At 48.3% G+C, this 26,186-nt stretch overlaps 1 protein-coding gene across 1 annotated transcript in view; it reads left to right on the plus strand.

The window, feature by feature from the left end:
• Positions 1-524: 524 nt before the first annotated feature.
• The window catches only part of COL20A1 (collagen type XX alpha 1 chain), a 53,247-nt gene continuing 27,585 nt past the window's right edge, over positions 525-26,186 (plus strand). Inside the window, exons 1-18 of the mRNA XM_063350410.1 lie at positions 525-772; positions 4,194-4,278; positions 6,788-6,898; positions 8,586-8,729; positions 8,966-9,103; positions 9,939-10,139; positions 11,380-11,535; positions 12,057-12,176; positions 12,335-12,499; positions 14,060-14,224; positions 15,559-15,731; positions 16,396-16,525; positions 17,039-17,184; positions 18,518-18,641; positions 19,116-19,255; positions 19,441-19,570; positions 20,100-20,242; positions 21,364-21,496. Coding sequence (XP_063206480.1) covers positions 4,206-4,278; positions 6,788-6,898; positions 8,586-8,729; positions 8,966-9,103; positions 9,939-10,139; positions 11,380-11,535; positions 12,057-12,176; positions 12,335-12,499; positions 14,060-14,224; positions 15,559-15,731; positions 16,396-16,525; positions 17,039-17,184; positions 18,518-18,641; positions 19,116-19,255; positions 19,441-19,570; positions 20,100-20,242; positions 21,364-21,496 — 2,392 coding nt within the window. The 5' untranslated portion in view covers positions 525-772; positions 4,194-4,205. The remainder of the gene's footprint in view (positions 773-4,193; positions 4,279-6,787; positions 6,899-8,585; positions 8,730-8,965; positions 9,104-9,938; positions 10,140-11,379; positions 11,536-12,056; positions 12,177-12,334; positions 12,500-14,059; positions 14,225-15,558; positions 15,732-16,395; positions 16,526-17,038; positions 17,185-18,517; positions 18,642-19,115; positions 19,256-19,440; positions 19,571-20,099; positions 20,243-21,363; positions 21,497-26,186) is intronic.

Below are 26,186 nucleotides of genomic sequence, written 5' to 3' on the forward strand. Positions count from 1 at the left end.
AGTCCCCGGAGATGTAGCTGAAAATCTGACCTCCATTTGCAATGACAAATGCCACTGTCAGTTGTTCCATTCCTGGCAATGAGGACAAAATCCGGAAAAGTTCTGGCTTGGAGCTGGGTGGCTCTCCCGGGCGCTCCCGGGGCCGGGGACCACATGCCGGTTGGAGGTCAGGGCTGTATCCCACAGCTGGGAACCACAGCACCGTCGAGCTCCAGTTCATGATTCAGCCTCTGGCCTTGCAGAGCTTACAGATGTGCTTAATTTCCTCAAACAAATGCAACGCAAATTGCCTTCGGTGCAAATGCTGGGCTCTCAAAAATGTTTAATGGGATGTGAGTGGGGTGGACTGACTTCATCCCTGGGAGCCTGAGAGTGGGCGGGAGCCACGACTTGTTGCTGCGCTCTAGGAAATCAGCGTGCGGCTTCCTCGGCGTGTATTTAGTTAGCAAAAAAAAAAAAAACCCCACTAAAAGCTGTTTACGGTTTTTCATAGAAGCAGCGTCTTGCTTTCCACGCACGCTTTATTTAGCCGCGCGTAAGGGCCAAGCCGTGCTCTCGGCGGCGTGGTGCGAGGGAGGTGGGGGAATCGCCGTCCCTCTCCCCCTGCTCTCCCTCCCCTTCCTCATCCCTCCTGACGTCTGGGAGTTGAAATCTCTAACCACGCTGAGGAGCGGACGAGGCGCCAGGGCTGCTTCTCCCCCAATTTAAGAATGTAGCTGGATTCGTCGCACCTCCCGGCTGACTCCAGGGAAAGCCGCGCCGCTCCACAGAGGTCTGTGGCTCCTTCCCCTTGGGGGCTCGGTTCCAGGGATGCCGAGGAGGGGCTGTGTTGGTTTGGGGATCGGTGGGGAACTTCGGCGGGGTTTTGCTGGGAAATTTGGAGCTGGTGCAGCTCAGCTCGGGGCAGCGCTGCCGATGCTGCACGGGGGGTGGCAGGTCTCAGCCTCTCGCCGTGAAGCAGCTTCAAGACTCACATTTGCTGCAGGTCAGGTCTAAATATCGCCAGGACTGCTTCAGCCGGTCCTTTGGAGTGATGGCTGTGAGAAACGCACTTTGTTTGTTGGTGTGTGGGGTTTTTTTTTCCTTTTATTTAGTGGTTAATAGTATAAAACCTGCTGGAAATTGCCGCCCTTCCAGTGCTTGGAAGGGTTTGTTAGCAAGGGCGGTCGCCTGGGTGGGTTTCTCCCACCTGGAGGTGTGGTGTGGGTCTGCATCAAGCCGGCGTTCCTAAGCCTGCCCAGGCTGCGGGGAGCTCCAAAGGCTCCAAAGTGAAACTTGCCTTTTACTTTTTTGAGACTGGCGCTGGGATAATCGAGACTTTTTTGTTCAATAGTGGAACTGAAATACAGGAGATTTCCAGGAGAGAACAGAAAGCGTTTGAGGAATGTGATTTTTTTTTTTTTTAAGTCTGTTTTAGGTCCTTTAACTCGCAAAGCACTCAGGGAGGGTGGGACAGAAGTGCTCCCTGCAGCTGGCCACCTCGGGCAGGTCACTAGTCTCTTCTGAAGGGCAGCGAGTGGGCCATGAGGTGACATTGCTTCTGCCAGCGCTTCTATGCAGAGACGGTGGTGCCCTTTGGGATGAGAAAATATCCCCAAACTGAAACCCCCTAAATCTGCACTTTTAGTTGTGCTGATTTAAACAGGTCTCAGGGATTTTTTGCATAGATCTCTTTTTTCTAGAGTTAAAATGACTATTTTTAAGATTTCCTGTACAAATAAGGGGATCTCCAACTGCCTTAACCTCCCAATCCCCTCTGAGCACTCAGCTGGGGCAAGCGGGAAGCGGCGTGTCCCCCTCCACACCCATTTTCCAGACCCTGGAAATACTCACCACATGCTCCATGTGTTGCTGTCTCCAAATTCCTTCCCTGCATGGGTAAAAGGAGAGAAGCATCGATGTGCTGGAGGCTGCCTGTCGCTGTGGTCCCCTCCGTCCCAGGGTCCAGAGCTCAGCCTGGCTGGATGGTGGCACCAGTGAGGGCAAAAATGGATGGGGAGGGACCGTGGAGACGCGGTGGGGGCTTGGGGTCCAGCAGGAAACCTGTGGAGATGGAGCTCTGCAGGGTGGGGAGGAGATAGCTCCTCCAGATGTGTATCTTCCACCATTGCAAACAGGTCCATGTGTTATCCCTGCTTTACAGGTAGGAAAACGAAAGTTGGAGAAGAGGCAAAATAGCGATGGGTTTGCTCTGAGCTGGGAGGAAGAGATGAAGTCCCTGCTCCTTGCTTTAATGGCAGTAAAGATCCACACCCTGGGGCTTACTGGGTCCAACCTGGGTTAATGTGCTTCACTGACACGGGGGTGGAAGCTCCGGCAGAACCGGACCCTGCAGTAAGCCGGGTTCAGTGCAGGCGGCAGAAGCCCACGTGTTTATTTCAGATCCCGTATAACCCTGGTTAACGTGAAAAGATCATACACAATCCAGTGCTTTTGCCAGAGTTTTTCATCCCGTTTGCCAGCGGAGCCATGGGGAAGTTGCAAGGAGATGGAGAGCAGTTTGGTGGCGTTGCAAAATGGCACAAATGAACTCGTGATTCAGGGAATTTTTGAAAAACACGGGCTTCTTGCTGCTGTTTGGCACAGGTACCCCTGCAGCCAGGGCAGCCTTTGGTTTTCTTGAGGTCACAGTCAGATTCCTGAAACCCACCTGTAAAATGTTTGCTGTTTTTTATAAGCAATGACTTCATTTTATTAGCTGGGGAAAAAAAAAAAAGGCAAAGGCAAGTGTTTCCCATGGCTAAGGGCTTCAGTTACACTGCAGTTGTTCCGTATAACCTGATCTTCCATCAACAAAAAAAATCACAGGCTGAGTTCGGTTGTTAACATCTCCCTGTTATAACTTGCTTGTTTTTCCATTCGCTCTTACAGCAACTTAGAACTGATTTAAACCCTAGGAGATCATGGCTGGGTCACTCACGTGCATATTTATTTTTCCTTGAAATCACTAAAAAGCTGACGTATTTGAAGGGAAACAGGCATTTGCCAGGAGCCTCTAAATACCTGTCCATCAAAATGAATAGAAGTGAAATGTCACTGCAGACGGCAGCCGAGGAAACTTGTGTATGGTCTGGTTCTGCCAAAAGCAATAAGGCTGAAATGCGGAGCACCAAAAATGACGGATGCCAATGATGCGTTGCGAAAGGCCAACAGCATATGTTTCAAACCCGGTGTATTGAGACCGAGACGAGGGGGAGGGACTGTTTCCACCAGGGTGGTTTTATGCTGACCTGACATTTCTGACCCAAACGGAATAAATCTGAAATCCAGGCCAGCCAAGATAACTGAAGGTGCTCGAGGTCCGTGGGCTGGCTGTCCTCAGCCAGCCAGCTCTGGCGATGCTGCAGAGGTTACTTCTAAGTCAAACTGATCCTCTGCCGTGATTAAGGCTGTGACTGCATCTGTTTGCAGTCTTCTTCAGGTGAACAAGTTAAAACAAGACCATCCCAACAAGTCCCGAGTGTAAGTTCTCCATCATGAAATCAGAAATAAACCCCTTGTTTCTAAACTGTTGACACATAACCCCAGCTAGCTCTGTGGCACCCCTCCTGCTGCGTAATTGCTTTATCGCAGCGGCTGCAGGGTCATTAAATCTGTGGTGTGAGGAGCTTGTCTGCCGAAGAGTGCGCCTCTAAATGCTTCTCCCTCTATGATCAGCGCGTGCATTGCAGGGACACGAGAAAGGTGCTGGGTGTTCATATACCTGTACTGATTTTAGTCATGATAATCGGAAATATTTACTTCTGTATGATTTAAAGCAGAAGTTGTTCTGGAATCTACGTCCGTCCGGTGATTTGGCCCATGTTGCTTATTTCCGTGATCAGAGCAGAACCCAGCACGTATTGTACCGCTGTTGGGATCGTCCTGCCAAGAGGGCAGCGCCCATCCCCAGGACCAAGCAGGCTGCGAGGGGTACTGGGTCAGAGCCTACTCCCCATCAGGCATCTAATCTCCGTTTAGTACTGGGCCAAGGCACTGAACAGCACTGGAGAGACCAAGAATGTAAAATAATGTATAGGAATTGCAGGAAAATTCAGTATGTGCTTCTCCATCCACTCTTTCAGTGCGGTCAGTGATGTATAGAGCTGTAGACCTCCGCTCGCGGTCCCTTAGCTGAGGATGGCAAAAACTTGGGTTTTGATGTGCTGAAATGTACCTTTGACTTCTCCTTCCTGATGTTTGCCTTCTGGTAGGTCCCAACCACCATGCTGATTCACACTTGCTTCTTTTTTGCCTGCCTGCCTGTGGCGAGCCATGTCTGGGGACGCGTGGGCCAAGGTAAGGAGCCCTCCCTCAGGGCAATTCCCTACGGTCTGGATGTCACCTGGGTTAGCCCAGCCCTTGCCCAAGCCCTTCCTGTTGGCAGCGGCATCACATGTGAGGGACATTCCCAATCGCACGCAGGGTTTCAGGGCGCTGCTGTGCTCTGGTGTCTGTTGGTGAAGCTCCAAACAGCCTGTTCACGCAGATGAAGAGCAACAGGAGATCAGGGGGCCCATTTGGGGAGAGCATCTCAATCCCTCCCCACCCTGCAAAGCCTGTCCTCATCGCTGGCAGCGGTTCAGCATGCCGCTCCCTCGCACCAGGGATGCATTTCAGCCTGCATAAGCAATGAAGGGTGCTTATGTGATCTGCAAATGGAGCTTGAGAAACAGGAAGGAAAAAGGGTGTTACTTCTGTTAGTCACTGCATCTGTCCTTCGCTCTGAAACTATTGCTTTGGACGTACATGGTGACACGTGGTGCAACATCTGGATAAGAAAGTACGTGAGGTACTTTCCTCCTGTAACTTATAGTGCTCCCATAGCATAAATGACCAGAAAATACCTATATCATGTCACCATAACCTCTCTGATGTTGAAGATCCACCTTTATATTATGTTTAAACCTTCTGTGGAAGCAGTCAGCACAAAGGTTTCTGGAGAGGTGATGGCACTTCAGAGTTTGGACAGACGTGTCTCCATGCTGTGTATCTTCCAGACCAGCCTCTGCAGATAAGTCTGGGCTTAACTATCAGCCAGAGAGCAAGGTTACAGCATCAAATAGTGCACATTCAACACAGGGCAGGGAAACAGTGGAGCTTTCATGGCACTGGGGTTCATTTGCATCCAGCACATAATGGTGCTTTAGAGGATGCTGTCCTTTGGTCTGTCTGAGGACATTCTTGCCTTTTTAACTTCTGGGCTCCTAGAGTGATGGCCAAGGAGCTGGACGTCTCCCTGTTTAATCTAAAGAAGACAGCTCCACGTTTAATCTAACTATGAATTCCCTCATTGTTCCACGATGTTCTACCATTTCTCTTAGGCGTGATTCTGGGATTTTATTTTGCCCCTCACCCCTCTTCCCCATGTTTTCTTTCTTCCCCTTCAGATTTGCCAGGGGTGAGATGTGAATCTGAGCTTTGTTCCCCCGAAATAGTTATCTGCTTGTTGGGCAGCCTGCAGGAAGTCTCCGCGAGGAGAGGTTAAGGCACAGATGTTGGGCTGAGACAAGCAAGTCCTCACTGCCAGCTCTCACTGCTATCCTGGGCTGTGACTTGATGGCAAAGATGTCAGGAGATGTCTGGGCATCATGCAAGACCAGATTAGGGACTTGAGGAGTCCTGTGCAAGACAGTTTGGGAGCAGTGAGCCGGACACTCCAGGTCAACCCAAGCTTTTTCCTTTGTGAGTAATGGTAAAAGGAAAGAGATTGGTAACAACTGGAAATAGAGGGTGGGCATTTGAGTGCAGATGTTGTGCAGGCAAAGGACACGCTCACTCGTTGCCAATTAGGGCAGCCTGCTGGAAGGGCAGCTGTAGGTACAGCGTCAGGAAGGAGGGCAGATAAATCTGCTGAGTTGCCATCCTATATGCAGTCAAGTGAAACAGTTTCATATGGTGACATTTGTGTGACAGCACAGCGATGTTTTACCAAGGAGTCATTGATTCAGAGAGTGAAACGTGAGTTCAGACATCTAGCTGGGGTTTAAAAGATATCTGTGAAACCCAGATATAATAAGGGAATGTGCTCTTTCTTCTTTTTACCTCCTTGTCTGATATTATTTTTTTTCCTCAGGATTTGTCATTTAGTTTGCTGCTCCCTGCAGCAAACTGATACAAGCTGGTGCCCATGAGTTATGGTCCTGCCAGGAACTGTTATTTACACTTTATCAGGTTTTCTTTCTTTTTTTTTTTCTTCTTCTTCTTCTTTTTTTTTTTTTTATTTCTTTCTAAACCCAGCTGGTCCTTGGAGCTGCCTCTGAAATGGTCCTTCTGCAGAAGTATTGGATCCATCCCTTAGGGAACTGGGGAACTTCTGTATTTCTCAGCAGCCCAAGCCTGTTGAAGAGCCTCACTGAGCCCTTTTAGCTCTTTCCTGCCCTCCCACTTCAGGTGTTTGCACCAAACACACCTGCTGAAACAAAACGTCCTGCATGAAAACTCCTGGGAGAGTCCTCCAAGGTGTTGAGGGGTGCAGAGAAAGCCCTCACTTTTACATCAGGCTGTTTTCTTTGTTTGCAGCAATATATATCGAGGTCTCATTTGAGCACCTGAGAAATTCCTCTTTGCACAGGGAGGCTACAGATTTGCAGAAGCTCGTGGTAGGTTTCCTGGCAGAGGTGCAGGGGGACTGCAGGAATTGCTGTGTAACATCAAGGGATGCTGAGGACTCCCATGGGATGGTTTCCTCTGCACTGCAGCTGTTCCACTATCCATAGAGGAGACAACACACATGGTGTTTTGTTGTTGCATGTGCAGAGGGAGGAATTGCATGCATAACAGCATGGACATGTCTCCTGCTCCCCAGGGTCAGGCCGGCTGAAACTCACTGTGCTTTCAGAAGACAGGCTCCAAATGAAATGGAAAGAGACCGAAGGGAACATCAATGGCTACAAAGTTCGGGTAAAGCCCATGGCAGGTATGTGCTAATGCACTGGATGTCAGACCCAGCAGAGATTTACGTATGAGTGAGGGTCTGAGCTCCACCTTATGGCTGGTGGACAATAGGACTTCAGTAAGAGCATTATTTAGACCTTAAGGCGATAGAGGTAAGGCAGAGAGAATTATCTGCTGGTTGTTCTGGTTTCAAGTGTTGATTACCAAGATCAACTGTATGGTCAAGAAGCCTTTCTGGCCACCATGAGAGCAGTCCATAGTGCCACGTCGGTGCAGGCACAGTCTCACTCATTCACAAGAGGGAGATGAAATTCACCCCTCTTCATCCTAGGGGAAAACCTTATCCAGAAAGTGCTGTTCTTTGTCACTGTGTGAGAAAAAAAGTGAGGAAAGGTTCATTGTCTGGTTCCTCTGTGGGAGCTCCCAGCTCTCCCCCCACCTGCAGGGTCAAAGGACGGGAATCCTTGGTGCCGTGTGTGTGGGGCTCAGCCCCCCGGCTCCCTGCCCTGGCCAAGCTCCAGCTCTCCCTGACTTCGGACACAGAACCTAGTGGTGTTGGAAGGACGCCACGTCTCTCAGCAGGGAGCAATGGTTGGAGGTAACCTTAGTCTTGTCTGGCATTTGTTTTTTGGTCGCTGCTACTCTCCCAGTGAGCCGGAGAAGGGAGCTGCCAGGCAGGAGTGCACGCGGCAGAGCTCTTGTGATCATCCACCCGCTTTTAGCTCAGCCCCCACCTGTTTCCCAAGCTGGAGCAGGAGGTTTCTCATTCCTTCCCTGCTCTGCTCCTCCCAGGGCCTCAGCTCGGTGGAGAGCGATGAGCATCCCGGGAATGCAGGGAATCCCCACCGGCACTCCCGGCACATGCCTGAGGCTTTCCCTTTGCGTAGGCTGGGGAGCTCCATCTCCAGCCCTAGGCATGAGCACAGGGTTGGCGGGGTCAGAAATGCATCCATCTCTGTAATTTAAAGCTTGTAGGGAGATAGTTTGTCTCTCTCCTTTTGTTTTGTGTAGCACAGAGACCACGGCTTTGCAGAGCTGCCTCGCTCCGTCTGCTCACTGCCGTGCCAGTGCAGAAATGTCCCAGTTCCTGGCTGGTCGAGGCATCACAGCTCCAGGACAGGTCCCACAGCCACAGGACATGGCTGGAGGGGTCTGGAGGCAGTGCCAGCCCCAGAAATGAGCTGTCTCCCTGCAGAGAGCAGCTGCCCTTGGAGAGAGATGGGGCTTGCAGAGACAGCACAGCGAGACTGGCTGGGATAAGTGAGACGAGTCCCAAGTGCCAGTTATCACCTCCGGAGACAAGAAGCCACTTCCTCATTTTGTCATGTATGACCTCAAGCACGTCAATTGGTTGGATGTTTTCATAAGCAGTATTTACTAGGAATTGCCCAGTGTTTACCCTCTGACGACTGGCTTTTCACTCAGCAGCTCCTCGAGGAGTTGGTGAAAGTTGCACTAATGCTGGGTGGGAACTGGTTTTACATTTTGGGCACGTATCAGGGATTTAAAAAAACAAAACCCCTAAACGTTCTCGACATTGGATTGGGAAAAAGAGTAAAAATCAGAGATCCACAAAATCAAAAAAAAACAAATATGAGTTGACTGAGATCCCTAGGCAGACATTCCCTGCATTTCAGTGGTGCTATTGCTACTGTCAGCTTAAATTTAAGCTCTGACAGTCTCTGAACTGTGGTTTCATCCCACCTCAGGGGACTCGGAGCAAGAAGTCATGCTGAAAACCAAGACTCCCAAAGCCACAGTGGGGGGGCTGAGCCCTACCAAAGAATACACGCTGCAGGTCTATGTGCTCAACGGCTCCCAGGAAGCCCTGTTTGCCAAAAGGAAATTTGTGAGTAAGTAGAGTGCTACATTTTACCGTTCAGAGAGCTCACAAGGATCTTAGAGATGTGGCTCCTAAGAGCTCATCCTCCAGACCTCATCCCCCTGTAGACTCCGTGACAATCACAGAGCTGTTACTATTTTGTTAGAAAGGTTAGAAAGGGGGATGGTGAAGACACAGGAGGGGAAGGATGTGACTCACAGACCTGTCTAGATTGACATTCTCTCCTTGTTTTTGGTCTTCCTACAGTAGAGGAGCTAAAAAATGCATCCCAGACTAGAAATAACCGAAGAAACTCAGGAGTTGCGTCAGGAAAGAATCTCACCTCTTCGGGGACCTCAGCAGAGGCCACCCCACCACCCCTGAATGCTGTCTTGACACAGCCAGGTGGGTGCCCAGCTGTCCCTATTTGTCCCTATTTGTGGATATTCATTCAGTGGGACATGCTTGCCCGTTCTCCTCTCTTGCGTGCATCTCTGAACTACAAGGACACAGTCAGCAACCTAAAAATATTTTCCCCTCATGCCAGGCAAACTGTCCAGCTTGACAAAGCACTTCCATGTGTTCCTGGGGCTGACAGGTATTCAAATTAAACAGATACAGTCAAATCCTTCAACTGAGAGCAGATCTTTTGACGACAAGCTGCTCCCGAGGCACTGGGGCTAATGATGCCTGATTTCCCAGGCTGCTGATGTCTACAAGGTGTGAACTCTCCCCATGGCTGAGGACTGCATATAACTGCATAGATTCTCATGTGTCTAATAACAAGGTTTGTATGGGTTCAAAAAAAGCGTTTGTACAGGTTGACAGAAGAAAGATCCATGGGTGCCCTTATACAAAAAAACTGGGTGTTTCTGAGTCACAGACTGCTGAGGTCTGGAGAGTACACTGGGTCTCAGGTGCCATGGTATGTTTTCCCTGGTTTATATTTTATAAACATTCATTATTTTGCATCGCCAAAGATAACAGAAAGGACAAACTTTTGATGTGATCCATTACTGACATTATTATTATTAACGCACGAGCCCACTTGCAGCCCTCTCAGAGGCATAAACGAAGATGGTATCCTCTAACGACCTATTTGCAAAAGGTTGTAGGACTTTTATCCTCTCTGAGCGCCCTGCACCTCTGTCACATGTGGCTGAAATCAGCTGATGACTGCAGCAGGTTACATGGGGATAACACAGTTAGGGACAATGGGTTTTTTCTCTGTGGAGCACAGGAAAGGACAGAGCTGAAAAGAAAAGGCAGAAAGGGACTCAGCCAAAGGGCTCAGGAGAAAGCACAAGAAATCAGCCCAGTGCGGAGACCAGTGTGACACAAGCAACACCAACAACCACAAGATCATCCCAGCGCACTCCTGCAAACCCGGAGCGAGAGTCTCTAGGAAAAGAAAAACCCACCAAGGATTCATCGAGGCGAGGTGAGAGGGGTTTCAAACTTGTCTTGCTCCTTCTTCCCTACTGGTTTCCTTAAAGCTCATTGAATACGTGCCTTCCATCCCACTCCCCGCCACCAAGATTTTCAAGAGTACAAATGCTGCAGATAGTGCTTTTAATTGCTAGGTCATGCTTTGGGGAACGTGCCAGGAATCACTGGAGAAGTTTGGAGTTCTGCAGAACACCACAGATTTTGAGGCAAACTGGAGCTAGGCCAAAAATTCCTTCCAGTTATTGATTTGACACTATTCTCTCTTCTTCATGTTGCCACCTCCCCCGGCTCTGGAAGATTCATGTAAGAGTTTGTATTCTTCAACAGTCCCCCAGCCATGGACCTTTCCAGGCTTTCAGAAGGGGTGGAGCACATCAATGATAATCGTTTACCAACCTGCTCCACCTCCTGGACTTGTTCCTCATGTTTCACAGATAATTGATCCATGGTGATCCTTCAGATTCATCAGTTGAGACTCTGGCAGGGCAGATGGCTCACAGCACTGTTGACATGGTGGGAAGGGGACTGGCCAGAGCATCCTCACTTGGTCCCTTGAGACCAGTAGGAATCCATGGCTGGGAAGAGAGATGGGAGAGTAACCTTTTTGGAGTCCACTGAATCTTGGGGGGATCATCTATTTCCCTCCACCAAAGATGGAAAATCCCCCATCCAAAAATATTCAAGGAAGGTGCATTCGATCAGCAACACGCCCTATCTTATCTTCTGTTAAGCTGCAGGCCTGGGGTGGGGAGAAAGGCAGGGCTTGAGTATCTGTGATGCCAGCAGGTTTCTACGGAGAGATTGGATTTAATATAAAGCCACGAAATAATTATAGCCCACAGGGGATCTCGTGATGGAATGGAATTAAGCAATCACCTGCAATTCTTGGAGACTTAAGCTAGATAAAAGGGAAGCACTGGGCTGGGGCTGAGACGTAATGGAGCTGACAGCTTGCAGAGAGCAGTGCTTGGGTTAGGCACACACTTCCTGACAGCTTTAACCCCTTCTTTGCAGAAAAGCAGCTGCACACCACTCAATTTCTTGGTTCTGAGGTGGGTTACCCTTAGCCACGTAGTTTTCCCAAGATGCTGGCGTGCATCAGGCTGGCAGACGGTCCAATCCACCATCGAGACAAGGCCTTTACACTGTGCATTTTCTTTTTATCTTAAAACTGAAGCAGTTTTTCCTCCTTTACAATTATGTCTCTCAATATGAAACCTTTTACCCTCCAGGTTCCCAGTTTCAGTGCGACACATCTGCAATGACTGATATTGTCCTGCTTGTGGATGGATCTTGGAGCATCGGACGCAACAATTTCAAGCTCATTAAGGAGTTCCTGAGCAATTTGATTTCCCCATTCAGTATTGCCCAAGACAAGATAAGAGTAGGTAGGACACTTTCCTGTTTCCTGACCTTGGGAAGTCCGTATTTTAAGGGGCCTTGTTCTCTGTTCCTGTGGTTATGTGCTCCTCTGAGGAGCTTTTGTTCCTTTTCCCATGTGGTAGCAAGTTCTGGCCTCTAGTGGCTGCAAGAAATAGCTGCACAGTGAACAGAAGCGATGTCTTCTGGGCAGCACCAGGTTGGGCATTGATGCTGGGACACATTTGGGATTTGCTGCCTACCTCTGACGAGGTGTTCAGCCTCCGCAGCATTGCGGAGACAGATGTGGTGGCAATGCTGGATCGAGCTCAGCTAAGAGCAGTGCTGCTTCCAGTTCTGAGTGTTGCTAACCTCAGGATGACAAGGACCATGCAGAGAAGAGGAGCTAGAAACCAAATCTGCTCACCTCATCCCATTCATTGTTTTGTGTCATCCTCCCATGGCAAGCCTGATGCTGCCTTCCCAAAGTGAATGTCCTCTTGCAGCTTACCTTGGCTTGCATGATGCCGACAGCTCTTGCCTTCCCCAGGGCTGTCCCAGTACAGCAGCGATCCCCGCACAGAGTGGGACCTGAGTGCTTACTCTACGAGGGACCAGGTGCTGGAGGCCATGAGGAGTCTGCGGTACAAGGGTGGCAACACCTTTACAGGTAACTCCGTCTCACAGGTCTCTGCTAAATGGTCTGTGCAGCTGCAGTGGGGGAAGCTGTTCCCATGGGATGACCTCCACGGTGGCAGAGAAAAAACTAAAGGCGGGGGGGTTTGTTTGCAAGGCTGTAGCACACCATCCATCTCTGCTCCTCCCCAGGTCTGGCGCTGACTCACGTCCTGGAGCAGAATTTGAAACCAGAGGCTGGTGCCCGGTTGGAGGCTGAGAAGTTGGTAATCCTCCTGACTGATGGAAAATCCCAGGATGATGCCAACCTGGCTGCTCAGACGTTGAAAAACCTGGGCATAGAGATATTTGCCATTGGTAAGCTCATAGCTGTTGATAAGCCGTAGGACAAAGCCAGCCTACTTTTGAGCTTCTTCAAATTGAAGGTTATGTTCCCTCAAATTTGATAGGAGCATCCTGACACTTTAGAACTAAGGTAATGAGCAAGACCTCATTACATTGTTGCTAAGATGAAAATTAACTCATTTATTCAGCACAGGCAGTGTCTTCAAAGGGGATTTTGTTTGTTTAGAAAAAAACACTCACACAAGATATTTCATACCTCCCATCCATAAGACCTTTGCGAGCCTCAGAGACCTGTGCCATGAGAACAATATTTTCAGCTGCGGAATTAGGTGAGAGAATATTGTATTGGGGAGGGCAGGAGACCTCCTTTATAATTACTGCCTCTCACAACATTCCATTTCTCTGGATAATAACATTATCTGCTCTTTGCTATCTGGCAGCAATAATGAGACATAAAATGGCCTTCAGCAGCTCTGTCCTTGATGACTAAACAAGTCTACTAGAGTAATACATAGGCAATAAAGTCACGTAGAAAACTCACTTAAAATTGCAATCTCCAGAACTTTAAGTGTTAATTTATGTTGTGAAGACACAAGCAAGGGTTTATCGCGTAGGGTTGTGTAGCTAAGTGTCTGGCACTGTGATTTCTCTCATGGACTGAGTGTAGCTGCTGAGCCTCGGGTGTGTATGTAGCACAACTGACATCTGTGTACCTGAAATCACTTGGAGATCGGTTCCTGGCTGGGGTGTTTGCCTTTCCTTTCTGGTTAGAGAAGGATCACGTTGTTTGGTCCTTAGAGATCAGGACCTGAGTATTAACCTCAATAGCACCTTTGTTCTGACTGCAAGAGGAAGGAGGCTGGCAAAGCTGTTAAGGTAATGGTTTTGGATTTGAGAAACCAGGTGGTGTCCCCCTCTGGCAATAGTAGTGCTTGAGCAATGCTAGGGTGACCTGGAGCCTGGCACTGGGAAGCAAAATAAGTTGTACATTGTGGGGCTTGTTCTGCAGAGGGGTAATGAGGATGCAGAGCAGGATAGGGATGGAGGATGCGCTGTGATGGTGAAGTTCTGCTAAAGAAATGATCTGCTTTTTGCTCATCCCTTACACTCTTGAAATGCAATGTGATGCTCTGATGAATAACAGAGTCTCTGTGGGGAGTGCTGGCACCTCATAAATACAAAATTGTTGTTTATTCATTCACTCATTCCCCCGTTTATGCCAACTGCCTCTTAGGGTGAAAAATATCTGCCTTCCTCGTAGCAAAGCCTGCAAGTGATGAGGAGGCGGGAAAACAGGAGGAGGATTCACTAGACTGTCTCCAGGCCACAAAAGACCTTCTGAGCTAACAGGGTTGAAAGCCCTCCCCAGGCTGGACTGAGGCTGTCGCTGCAGGAAAGCCCAAAGCCATTATCCGATACCACCACTCGACTGGAACGACTGGGAGGCTCTGCTTGGAGAGCAGGATGACAGTGGACCCATCCTGCTCCTGAACAAAAACTGCAGAAGCAGGAGTCAGTAGCTGCCCCTCTCTGGGGGGGATTTTTCAGTCTCGTTCTCTGCTCTGGTTGCAGGGGTGAAGAACGCGGACGAGGCAGAGCTGAAGCAGGTGGCCTCGGAGCCGCTGGAGCTCACGGTGTACAACGTGTTGGATTTCCCCCTGCTGAGCTCTCTGGTTGGCAGGCTCACCCGGGTCCTGTGCACCAGGATCAAAGAGAAGAGCAACAAGGAAAATGCAGGTGAAGTGGAACCTCCTCAGTGAGGGCTGAACTTCCTTCTGATCACCATCCACCTTCCTTGCCGTCAGGACTGACCCTTTCTCATACCTTTCCCTCCATGAGCTGCACCACACTGCCAGCACCACCTAACTCTTCTCCTCCGGTGCTGATCCCTGTGATCTACCAGTGATCCTGTGATCCTCCGGTGCTCTACCCTGTGATCGTTGTCTTCTACAAGGCCTTCTGGATGCAGCTTTTCCCACTCTCACTCCACTGCATAATCCCTGCTGTCTATAACAAGTCACAGAGAGATGTTGCCCTAGATGTTTCCATTGTGATGCTCTTGGGTTAGCTATCGGCTTTTGGCCTGTGAGCCGATACAGGCAATAGCCATTCCTAGCAGGGGTTTGTATAACTCTTGATGAACATAATAACCTAATGACAACCACCGTCATTGTAGGGAAGATATTTTTATAGGAAGATATGTATTTTCCTTTTCCATTATCATAGGATGTAATAAATGCGTTGTAACCATCTCCTTTTCTGAGTTTCTTCCAACCAAGAGGAGGGAGAAAAAGCAAAAGAGTTTATTTTACAATGTATTAGGGAGAGCGTACAGAGAAAATGTGGAGGTAGGAAGAGGAGATAAGAAAACATTTAAACATTCCCTCCACTTTACTTTAAATGATGGATCTCCAAGGCATTTTCAAGTTACAACCAAACAGCCTATTTCTTTCCGTTGGTGGAGAGCAGCTTCACACGAGAGTGAAGAACCACTCCAGATGTGAGATTAGATCCTCAGGAGAGAAATATCATGTACATATTTCCATGTTTCTTTGCTCTAATATTGGCCTAAGGAGAATGGGAAAGTCTAACTTTCAAGCATACTTCTATTTTAATGCTCTGGAGATTCATAGAAATAAATTGATTAATCCTTATTAATTTGTACTTGTTTGATATAATTAGATGTTTTTCAAAGGTGCATATTAGGCTAAGGAAAGATGGGCTGCTCAAAAAAGAAACCAAAATAACTTCTGCTTGTTCATTTTGACAAATTTTCACAACTGAGGAAAGCTGGGTCATCTTTTGGATTCATGTAAAAATGCGGAATTGTGTAGAAAAAGTATTCCCAGCACGCAGCAAAATACACAGTCTCTTCTCGGTGGAGTATTTATGTTCTCTGTATGCCCAGTTTTAAAATGTTTATTTCAGAGCAGTTTGGCACAGTTTCTATACTCTATAGGGAAGGAGACTGTAACTTGATTTGAAAAATGTCACTCATATTTATGAGCTGGAAAGTACATTTGGCAGGAGAAGACTGGATATAAGGAAGTAACTGTGTTTTTAATTCCTAGGCAGCACTGTGAAAGATATCCCTGTGAACACGGGTCCCCAGCTGAGCCCAACTGACCTTAAAATATCAGCGGTGACCTCTAAGAGCATGCACTTGACCTGGAGTCCTCCTCTGAGACCACCAAAGAAATATCGGATTGTGTATAATCCATCTAAGGGCGGTATCCCCAAAGAGGTGAGAGACCTTTCTCCGGACATTTGAGACTGCCATATCTTCCAGATGGTGGCTGGGAATTTAAGTAGACCTGAGCAGACAAACAGACGAGAGTAGAGGTACAGTTCTTGTGGGACATCAGCTAAAGCCAGAGATGAAATTAAATACACAATTAGTGTAAATGTGATCAGCTGATAGGATGACAAGACAGAAGAGGAAATGGAATAAATATCATCTTTCTAGAAATACTGCAAGCCATGCCCATGCCATTTTTTCTCTTATGCAGTGTTATCCCCTCCCTCAAGCACCTGTTTTGTCTCGAAGAGGACAGGCAGGTACACAGAGCAGTCCAAGGATGCTCATCTGGGGTGCATATGACTTAGAAAAGCAAATCCAAATTGTTGATGGGCTTTCGTTAATTTCAGCGTGAGGACGATTAGAGTCTTGTGCTTGGTGTTTGCACAGATCCCAGCCTTAGAGGACAGGAATGCTTATTGCCTTTTACCTCGCTATTTTGGGGAGGTACTAGCTGGCGCAAAATTCAGAGGACAAATGGACTTCACGTTTCTGGTCACAGATCTGCCACAAAGAAGCCACGCTTGCTAGGGAAGGCCAGTTCAGCCGTTCCTTCGCTAAAGAGCAGCTAGCACCTCCCTGTCTTGACAGCCCTCCTTTGTGCTTTCAGGTGGTTTTAGATGGAGCAGTCTCCTCTTTGCAGCTTTCCAATTTGACCTCGCACACGGAGTATCTGGTGTCGGTGTTTCCTATTTACGACACAGTGGTTGGGGATGGGCTGAGAGGCGTCACCTCCACATGTAGGTCGTGAGTAGACAGAATTTTGCTGATGCATGGTTATGATGAGTGAACAAAGCTCTTTCTTTGCGACCATCTCAGACTGGAGCCTGGCATTGTATTTTCCCCCCTCCCTCAAGGTCAGTCTGTCTATGGAGTTGTTCAGGACTTGACCAGACAAGACCCTGAGCAACCTGCTCTAATTTGGCCCTGCTTTGAGCAACAGGGTCTTTGACCTCCAAGGGTCTGTTCCCACCTCTGTCATTCTGCAAAGGAGACCGCTGTGTTGAGCTCCCTTTGACACGGCAGTAACACGCCATGCTAGAAATACCTTGCAACCACTCGCTGCTTTTTGATCCTTGGGCTCCAAATGAATTAAACCTATTCTCTGTGAAGTGGCAGCTCCACTGGGTTAGATGTGGGGTAGATGTCCACCAGCTCGCAGTAGCTGTTGCAAAGCCAGCTCTCCTCTGGGTTTTGAGCTGCCGCACCCCTCATACACTGAAGATATCTTTCTGCCTTGTTTTTCCCTCCAGTGCCTTTGTCTTCCCCTCGCTCCCTGCGCGTCTCTGAGCTGAGCCACAACAGCATGAGGCTGAGCTGGAAGGCGGCCCAGGGAGCCACGCAGTACCTGGTGCTCTGCTCCGCAGCCCCCGACGGAGCAGAGGACTATACAACAGAGGTAGAGTTCATGAGAATAATGATAATATCATTTTTTCTCTGTCTGGGCTGAGTTTAGTTCTGGCTCTAACCTTTGTGAACCAGTATCATGTGTTTTAAAAAAAAAAAAAAGGTGTCAGCATCGTTGCCAGCAACATCTTTCATGCAAGATTTTTTTTTTTTTTTTTAATGCTGTATCTCAGAGTGATTTGTAACTGTGAGGATTTCACGTGGGAAATTAAGGCACGGGGAGAGAACTGACTGCCTCACGGGGCCCTGGAAACCCAGGCACCGAACTCACATCTTTGCAGCCCCAAGTGTAATTGCTGTATCCTTGAGGCATAAATGTCTTTTCTAAGTTTATCTTAAAATGTTAATTGAAAATTTGTTAGGGCGCTTTTTGCTGAACTCTAAAAACAGATCTACAACACTGCGTAATGATAAACCAGTGCTCGATAAATGGAAAATCCTTAGACACCCAAGAACCCTTTTTCTTGTGTGCATTTTAATGAGTTATATCTGGAGTACCTGTAGAATGAGGATATGAATTTAAAAAAGAAGAAAAAAAGAAAGGGGCGGGGGAACATGTATTGCCTCTGACTCAGATTCCCCCCCCCGAATGCACAGCAATAGGAGCAATTGCAGGATGGGGTTCAAAACAGAGCAATTTATGCTTATACTCTGCTTTCAGTGCTTAATTGTGGGGTTTTTTTTTAAGATTCAGAACATTTGAAGAGAGATCAATATTTAAAATTTTATTTTAACACATTAGAGCATTTCTGCAGTTTCCTGACCCACTCGCCGTAAGGGTGCAGTGCCCTAAGGCTACGGGATGTCTGCAAAACCAGCATGAAAATGTTCCCAGCCTTTTATAAATCTGTGCTGCGTTGTGTGCAGGCTCCTGCAAGTCTCCGGGGTGCGCTTCTGCAGCGAGCAGAGAGCTGTGGCCGTGCTGTGTTAGCGGCAGGTGGCAGCAACCCGGCTGCCGTGGGTCTGCTCGCAGCAGGCGGCGCTTCTGCAAGAGCTTTCCATGTGTCTGAGCAAAGTGGGGTCACATCTCTCAGATGCCCCCTGATCCACCCCAGCGTCTCTGTATAAGGGTCTTACACCTCTGGAGACCGGGGTAGGAGAAGGTGATGTGTAACCCCCAACATGCTTGGTGTCCCTTGGGAGGAGAGGCAGAGCACTGACCACTGGAGACCACCTACCCAACTGGTGAAGTTCCAAGGTGAAGAATTGCCCTCAGTGTAACCAGAGGGACCTTGACCTCTATCTCTGTAAGGTCTTGCTCTGTTGAGGACATTGGTGGGTACCTCACAACTGAAGGGTACCCCAAAACGTCTCTCTGTTGACAGGTGAAGGTGGCCCAGCCTGAGGTCCTGCTGGACGGGCTGTCGCCCAGCACGGAGTACTCGGTCGCCGTGTACGCGATGTATGGAGAAGATGCCAGTGATCCAGCCAGCATCCAGGAAACCACCCGTAAGTGCTTCTGCTGCTTACTGAGTTGTTATTAAACACTTAAGGCAGGAGAGACATGTTAAATGAGGTGCTTCCCATATTGTGCGTGTGGCTTGTAAACACGCTGCCTCTTCCCTGCCTGATCTTAAGTGAATATTGGTCCCTGAGGGGTTTTCTAATTACATGGTGAGCTGTGAAAAAAGGAGTGATTTTCCCCTGGTAAGAAAACTCCTGAAAGAGCTGTTCCCTGAGGTCTTTGTTGTTTGGGAAGAAAAAGGGATTTTTTTGGCTGTTTTTTCACCTAAAGTGCAGGTAGTCTTTCATAATGTCCCACAGACATGTGTGGTAGTGACAATAAAAAGAATATTTTCCCTCATGGTGAATGAATGTTTTAGTTCAAGGCAGGGTCATTTTCGAGTGCCAGGAGGCTACCGGTAGCATTGCCTTCGTGCAGCCTGTGAAACCCGTGAGTGCCGTCACTAACTGTTGTTGCAGTGGCCTTGAGTCCTCCTAGATACCTGAGCTTCTCTGAGCTCAGCCACGCGTCTGTCCGAGTCAGCTGGGAGGCTGCGTCTCCGGCCGTGAAAGCTCACCGCGTCGCCTATGTTTCTAGCAGAGGGAGCAACCCCGGGGAGGTGAGTCCTCAAGGGGTCGGTGGCAGGAAAAGAAACTTGGGAGGTCAGATACTGCCCTGTTCTCCTTCAGCTGCGTGGTTCAGGGAGGGCTTACGGGCACTTTGCATGCTGTTGCCACCCATGAGCTAACCCCTCTCCTAATGTCCTCATGCTCCTCTAATACTCATACAACTCCTCCACTGCAGGTAGAGGTTCCTGGCACTGCAACATCCACTGTCCTGAGACCTTTATCCTCCCTCACCCAATACTTTATCAGTGTCCGATCTACATATGATGAAGGGGACTCATTTCCAATTACCGGCAATGTCACCACCTGTAAGTAGGGGAAGGAAATGCTTTTGGTCCCGGCAACAGGTGACAAAACTGGCTTGTGTGTGTCTGAACTGGGGTATTTTGAAGACTGGCCCCAACAGCTCGTGTCCAAAATCCTTGCACAAACCCCAGATGACTGTTGTTGTTTGTGTGTGGAATACATCCAACTGCCTTGTGCTTAAAATGAGTAGGAAGGATTAAAGGAAAAAAGCAAATGAGGAAAAAAGCATGATGTACCGCTAACCTCTGTGTCCTTGAGACCCCTCCTGGCCTTCTCCCCTTTCCAATACTGACGTGACACGTGTCCTCTCCACAAATGAGATAATCTTCCTTAATTAGGGTTTTAAAAACTGTTTGCCCCTCTCTGTCCTGATGGCGGCTGTCATATGGGTCTGAAGAAGTGGAAGACAGGCCCGTCTCAGACAGCCGCCTGGTTGATGTTTTGCTCCCCGACCATCTGCTCCCCACCTTGGCTCTGACAAGGCGCTGCCAGTGCCTGCGCTTCAGCTGGTTTTCCTTCTGCATCCCTCAGTAAAGGTCCCCCCGCCGCAGGCGCTGAAGGTTACCGAGCTCTCCGGGAACAGCCTCCGACTGCAGTGGGAAGCTGTGGCTGCCTCTGATGTGGTTGTCTATCAGATCAAATGGAGCACAGTTGGTGGAGAGAAGCCTCAGGAGGTAGGGGCCCGTGCACAGCTCTGGCAGGGCTGGGTTGGCTTTGTGCCTGCTTGATGGCTCTGAACTCACCTGCGAGAGTGGCATAGGGACGTGCAAAGCTATTCAGGTTAATATACTCAAGAAATCTAACAGTTCAGCACCCAGCTGAAGGAGCCTATGGAATAAGACAGACCCTGTCCTGGGTCTGGCTCTGTTCAACGGAGCTGACACCTTGAGGGCTGGGAGGGACAGGGGGACAGCAGGGCTAGAGTCCTACAGGCTCTGGGAAGATTGCAGAAGTGTTCTGGAAAATCTCAAGGATGACATTCAATAGGGACAAGTAGAAAGTATTAAGCTTAGGCAGGAATAATTAACTACAGGTGTACAGGATGTAGAACAAAGAGCTAAGAAGCAATTCAGTAGAAAAAGATCTGGGGCTGCAGAGAATCACCAGCCCACAATGTCAAGTTGTTGTGGAAAAGACAAAGATAATACTCGAGTATTTATAGCTAGGGGTATCACCTCTAAGACAGGTGAAGCAACTTTTGCTTTCCTCAGTGCTAGTAAACACCGACTACTTTTTGGGATGCTGCAAGGTACTCCAAGAAGGATGAGGTCCAACTGAGGAGCACACAGAGGAGAATGACCAGAGACAGAGCTGGTGCAGGAGGGGCAGGGATGGACCGGGTGACCCCTTCCACCTCAAGTCCCCATTTTCAATGAGTGCAAACAGCAGTTGAAGTGGGTTGAATATACAGGTCTCTCATACAAGGCTTCACATTTGGGCTGGAAAAGGAGCATATCGGGGCTTCTGTCCCCAGCACACCTAAAAGCTGGAAACAGAGCGAAAGGGTTTCATGTTCAGGGAGGGTTGACTGCCTTGCGTCAGGGCATTGTGATTCTGAAGTAGCTGTTAAATACAACTTGGCAGCAATACATGGGCATCTACTCTGCATTAATCAGGGCTGGAAATTCGCCTTTGCTTAGATGTCTGCAACTCACAGCTGCCGATTTTGTCCCCAAAGCCCAGTGCTAACTCATTTGTGCCTACGGGCAATCTGTGAGACAGACACTTGGATGGCATGAACCAGCTTGGGGGGATGCCCGGGAACTCGACTGACTCATTTCTTCCCCTCTCGCAGCTCTCCATCGCTGGAAATGTGGCAACTGCTGTCCTGCCAGGCTTGCAGAAGAACACCGACTATAAAATATCCATCTGGGCCTATTACAAAGATGGTGCTCGAAGTGACACGGTTTCTGTTCAGCACAGGACCAGTAAGTGATCCTTGCTCGGTATCCATAGCCTAGGGATAACAAACAGGGCACGGGATGCCTCAGAACCCATCACAGACCAGCAGCTCAGATCTGGTCATCTCCAGCTCTGAACCCCCAAACCTGAATGTCTGAAAGTGGCTAGAGATATTTACCTTTCCATCTTAAAGTGTTCTGAATTCGTCCTGAGAAAAATAGGCTGGGCAAACGCGAGCAGGCTGCTGCCCTCACAGTGTGTTTCATGTAGAATACATTGCTTCCCTCCCCCCCGGCTTCTGCAGAGTTATCGAGCCAAATGAATTGGCTTTTGGTAGGGTGTTCATCTGCACGTGCTGCCTAATGAGTGTTTCCTGTTAGTAAAATATTGTCTGTTGAGGAGGGTGAGGATTTCGTCAGCTACGTCACTGCTGAGCTGTGCTTCATCTGAGGGCGCTTACAAAAACGAGAGCGAATCCTGCGGGCAGACTCTGCCTGGAAGCATTATCTGAATCTCTCTTTGTACAGGCAGGAGATGAGGTTAAAAAGTGTCACTCCCAGAGGTCCTCTTAATTAATATTGCTCGTGTAATGGCTTTGTTGGCAGTGAACAGAATACAATTCATTCAACTGCAGCAGTCCTCTCCTCCTCCATCTCTCAGCTCTCAACCTCCTTTGCAGAATGAACTCGTTTGGGCTGCTGTCAAGGTGATGAAGCTCAGAGGAACTGACAATCTTGGAACAAGAAGTTCAGATTTTATTAATAATGAATAGTAATAACACTTGTTTATAGAAAGCTACCTCAGGCAAACATCAAGAAGCTGCATACTGACAAGAAAAAAATAATGGATGAAAGCATCCTACAGGTATATAATTATAAAGGGATAATTAGAGCTGCTTAGAGGCTTTGGAAAATGAATGGCTACATTTTAAGCCATGAATTACAAAATGTCTGAGGAGCTCCCTCAGCCACTGCGAATGGCATGTAATGGTCCCTTCTAGCCATACTAGAACAAGCTGGTCCTTGCTGGTGTTGGCACCCTGGTGGGACATGGAAGGCAATTGGACTTCTGCTTGTCAGCTGCTGTCCTTGTGCAGGAACAAGGATGCTTTAGGTATGTCAGACTTCGCTGTGCTGCAGGAAGAAAGCGCTCAAAGAAATCGGGTGTGCAGCTGGGCAGGCAAACTAGAGTCTCAGTGCCTGGGAGCGGCTGGTCAGTTTGCCTGAGGAGTCAGGATGGTGCCACAGACTTCTCAGGGCCAGCATTTGCATGTGCAATCAATGTCTTTGATGGCGATTCTTTCTTTTTAATGTTTAAAGTAAGGGGTGCCCACAGGGCAGAAGTGGCACAGGGGAAGGGATGGATGATGGAGGCAGTGATGGTCTTGGCCACTTCAGAGGAAACTTGGGGATCCCAGCAAATTGAATAAGGCTTGTGCAATGGATATATGGGAAGGCGTGGCATCAGGCAGGACTCTGGGAAATTCTGGGCTATGGTTATACTTCAAACTATCTCAAGCAAAAGCTACCATCTTGTACTGTGCAAGTACAAGTGGATAGGGTGTCTAACGGGGTCAATCTACATGTCAGAGCTGGTGACGGGCAGTTCATTCAGCTAGAGCATGACAATCTCTTATGTTATCTGGAAACCCCCAAACCCTTGGTTTGATTTTTATGAGCCCTCTCCACCCTAACTTTCATCATAAAATGAAATTCTTGGGGCTGAAACACCAGCAAAAGGTACCTAGTTCTCCTCAGGACGGCAGACTTTGGGTTGCAACCGGGTGAGCAGCAGTCATTGGGCTGTGCTGTAGAAAAACAAAAGAACGTATTAGAGGAGGTTGAGAAACCACTCTTCCTTTCATCATTGCTTTTCTTTTTTCCTTTCTTGGCAGCATCCCCTTGTATAGGAATAGCTCATGTCATGAAGTTTCTCTTAAAAATGTCTTGGTAGAATTTGCAAGAAACACTGACTTTTAAGGGCAGTGGCTGAAGTGAAACTCAGCAAGAAGCACAGGTAACACAAGCTTCTCTCCCCATCCTTCATCCTCCCCGGAATACTTTCTTCTTTGAAGGTTAAGGGAAAAAATGCCAGGTCAGAGTGATGCTGTTTGCACGCTGGTTTTGTGAAATGGAACCACGTTCCTCCCCTGGGGGTGAGGTGAGAACAGCAAGTTCATCTTATTCAGGACCACTAAACCCTCTTGCCCTACCTGAAACACACATTTCAAGGCCAAGGGACCCTGCAGACACCAGTCCCTCACAGACAATAGGTCATCAGAAACATCATCCTCTTTTATAAAAACCAAAACCATTCATCACTGTGATGTGTTATCTGGTAGCCTTGAAATGAGGTTTCTCTTCCTCTTGGCAGGCAGAAAATTTGTTTCAAAGTTATGGCTTGATATTTATCCTCAACATGTGTATGAATTCAACTTAAAATGGCTGAATAGCTTTAGCTGGAAAAGGAACAAAATTTGGAGAGAGTGATATGGAGCAAGTCCCTTCTTACCTTCTTCTCTAGCTCAGGACTAGAGAGAGAGAGGGTGAGAGAGAGAGTAAAAATTACTTCTGGAGTTAAGATGTGTACCTGGAAAATCTCAGGTCCTCAGTCTTTTAAAAAAAATTATAATTATTTATTTGTACATTTAACTGTTTACATGGATTGAGATCATTGCAACATAAATAATTGAGATGATACCTTCATTTCATCCCCACCACCAGCACCAGGAGGTCTGGGCATCCTCCTTAGGAGGAGGGACCCCTCCTGGCCACTGTGCTCATGGGAGGGTTCGCTCTCCTCCCACCAGTCCAGTATCTCTCTGCCATCACCTCACTTCTGTATGAGCCTGAAACCCAAGCAAAAACCTGGTGCCAAAGGGAGTGCTTTAGTTGTGCCAAAATGCATGGAGCAGGTGGAATTTTTTTTCGATTCTTAATCCTGACTAGGGAAAGAAAGAAAAAGTTTAGCACTATTTTTCAGTACCCCAGTTAAGCAAACCTCTCTCTGCAGACTTACCAAGAGGTGGAGCAGGAACAAAAGCACGCTGATGTATTTCCCAGGGATAACAGAACCGTTACGTTGTGCTTATCCACAGTTCTGATGTTTCTTCTTGTCTCTCTGTTGTATTTAGGCTGAAGTCTCCTTTGGGGTAGGAGTTCTCCTTTCAGTACTTTAGTGTAATTGTCAAGTGTAACAGAGTCTTTAACCTTGACCAAAGGCTCTACACAGCCATCATTTGTCATATTAATAAACAGCCTCAGTGGTACTTCAAACAGATACAAACCTTTCACGCAAGCTAGTGGGAGTGCAGAAGATGCTCTTTGGGAGAGGAAGCTGCTGGGACATGGAGGTGCTGCTGAGCAGTGATCCTTGGATCCTTGGAAGGTGCTGGAAGGTGTGGCTTTTGGTCCTGCTGAGAAGCAGACAGGGACCTCTCTTTTGGGCTGAGGGGAAGTTCTTTCATCCAGGCTGAGGAAAAGGAGCTTGAACAAAATGAAACATTCACCTGTTAGTTCTGGAGAACAAGGATATCGGGGTCTGTCTCTGCCATGGTGTTTCAGGATCGAGGCCCTGAGGCAGCGGTGATGTGAAGGAGCATGGGAGGACATGTTGGCAGTCCTTGGTGACACAGGGACTCTCCCCACAGCTAAAGGGCTGTGACATGACTCAGGAACCTGCATGCAAGGGCAGCACTTTAAGGTCTATTGTATATGTAATGGAATTTCAGCAGTGTAGCCAGTTTTTCAAGCTGTCAGTTGAATTTTGCTGTCACCATCCTTGCCCAGCTTAGCTCTGATCCTACCCAGAAATTTAAAGTGAAGTTGCATTGTGTCCCAGGCTTACATGTTAAGCCACCATATCCTGCTGTTTTTCTGAATCTCAATTGTTTGCTAACATGGGCTTTCCCAGGCAGTGGGACAAATGGACCATGCTGCAATAGGACAGCCCACGTAGTGTGTTGACTCTGAAAGAAGCCCTTTAGCTTAGGTAAGATGAGACAAAAATTAGTAAATATGGATTCAGGAACATCTTCTTCACGAATTTGGCAGTGTTACCCCTCCCCATACTCCCCATCTGCTCAGAAAGCGTCTCTTGGAAGTTTCTGCCACCGGGGCAGAGCATGCGAGTGTGTCTCATCCTCTTCCATGTGAAGAATGAGAGCAGTTTGAATGGGAACTGCTCCTGAAGCTGGGCTGAGCCACCCTGGCTGTCTCTGCACTGAAGTGGATTGCAAGGTGCTTACTTGCCCCATTCCTCTCGCTAAGCTGTGCCAGAAGCATCTCCAGCCTAGGGCTGATAAGTGTCTTCAAGTTCTTTATCCAGATCCTCAATGAGCTCTTCCTACCAGAGCATACATTGGAAATAAAAGGGATTGAAATGTGGGGAAGAAGCTTCAACTCATGGCAGCGAGGGAGAAAACATGACCTATATAATCATCGCAGATGAATATTTTGATGGAGCAGACTCCAGGGTTTTACTCTTATTTGAAAATGTGCCTGTGATGCTGGTTAGACCCAAGAGCAAGCAGCCTGGGATTCCTCCTGTGGAGGAGCAGAGGTTCAAGAGGTAATCGAAGGCACAGATGGTGTCCCCTGTGTCAGAGATGCTTCTTTCCTCCTGGGCAGCTGTGGGAGGTGACCTTTCCCCCGGCTGTCAGATCGATGCCGTCAAATTCTGACGGGCCTGGGGGCTTTCCAGAATAAACCCAACTCA

The sequence above is a fragment of the Chroicocephalus ridibundus genome, chromosome 12, assembly GCF_963924245.1.
Source record: "Chroicocephalus ridibundus chromosome 12, bChrRid1.1, whole genome shotgun sequence".
NCBI lineage: Eukaryota > Metazoa > Chordata > Aves > Charadriiformes > Laridae > Chroicocephalus > Chroicocephalus ridibundus.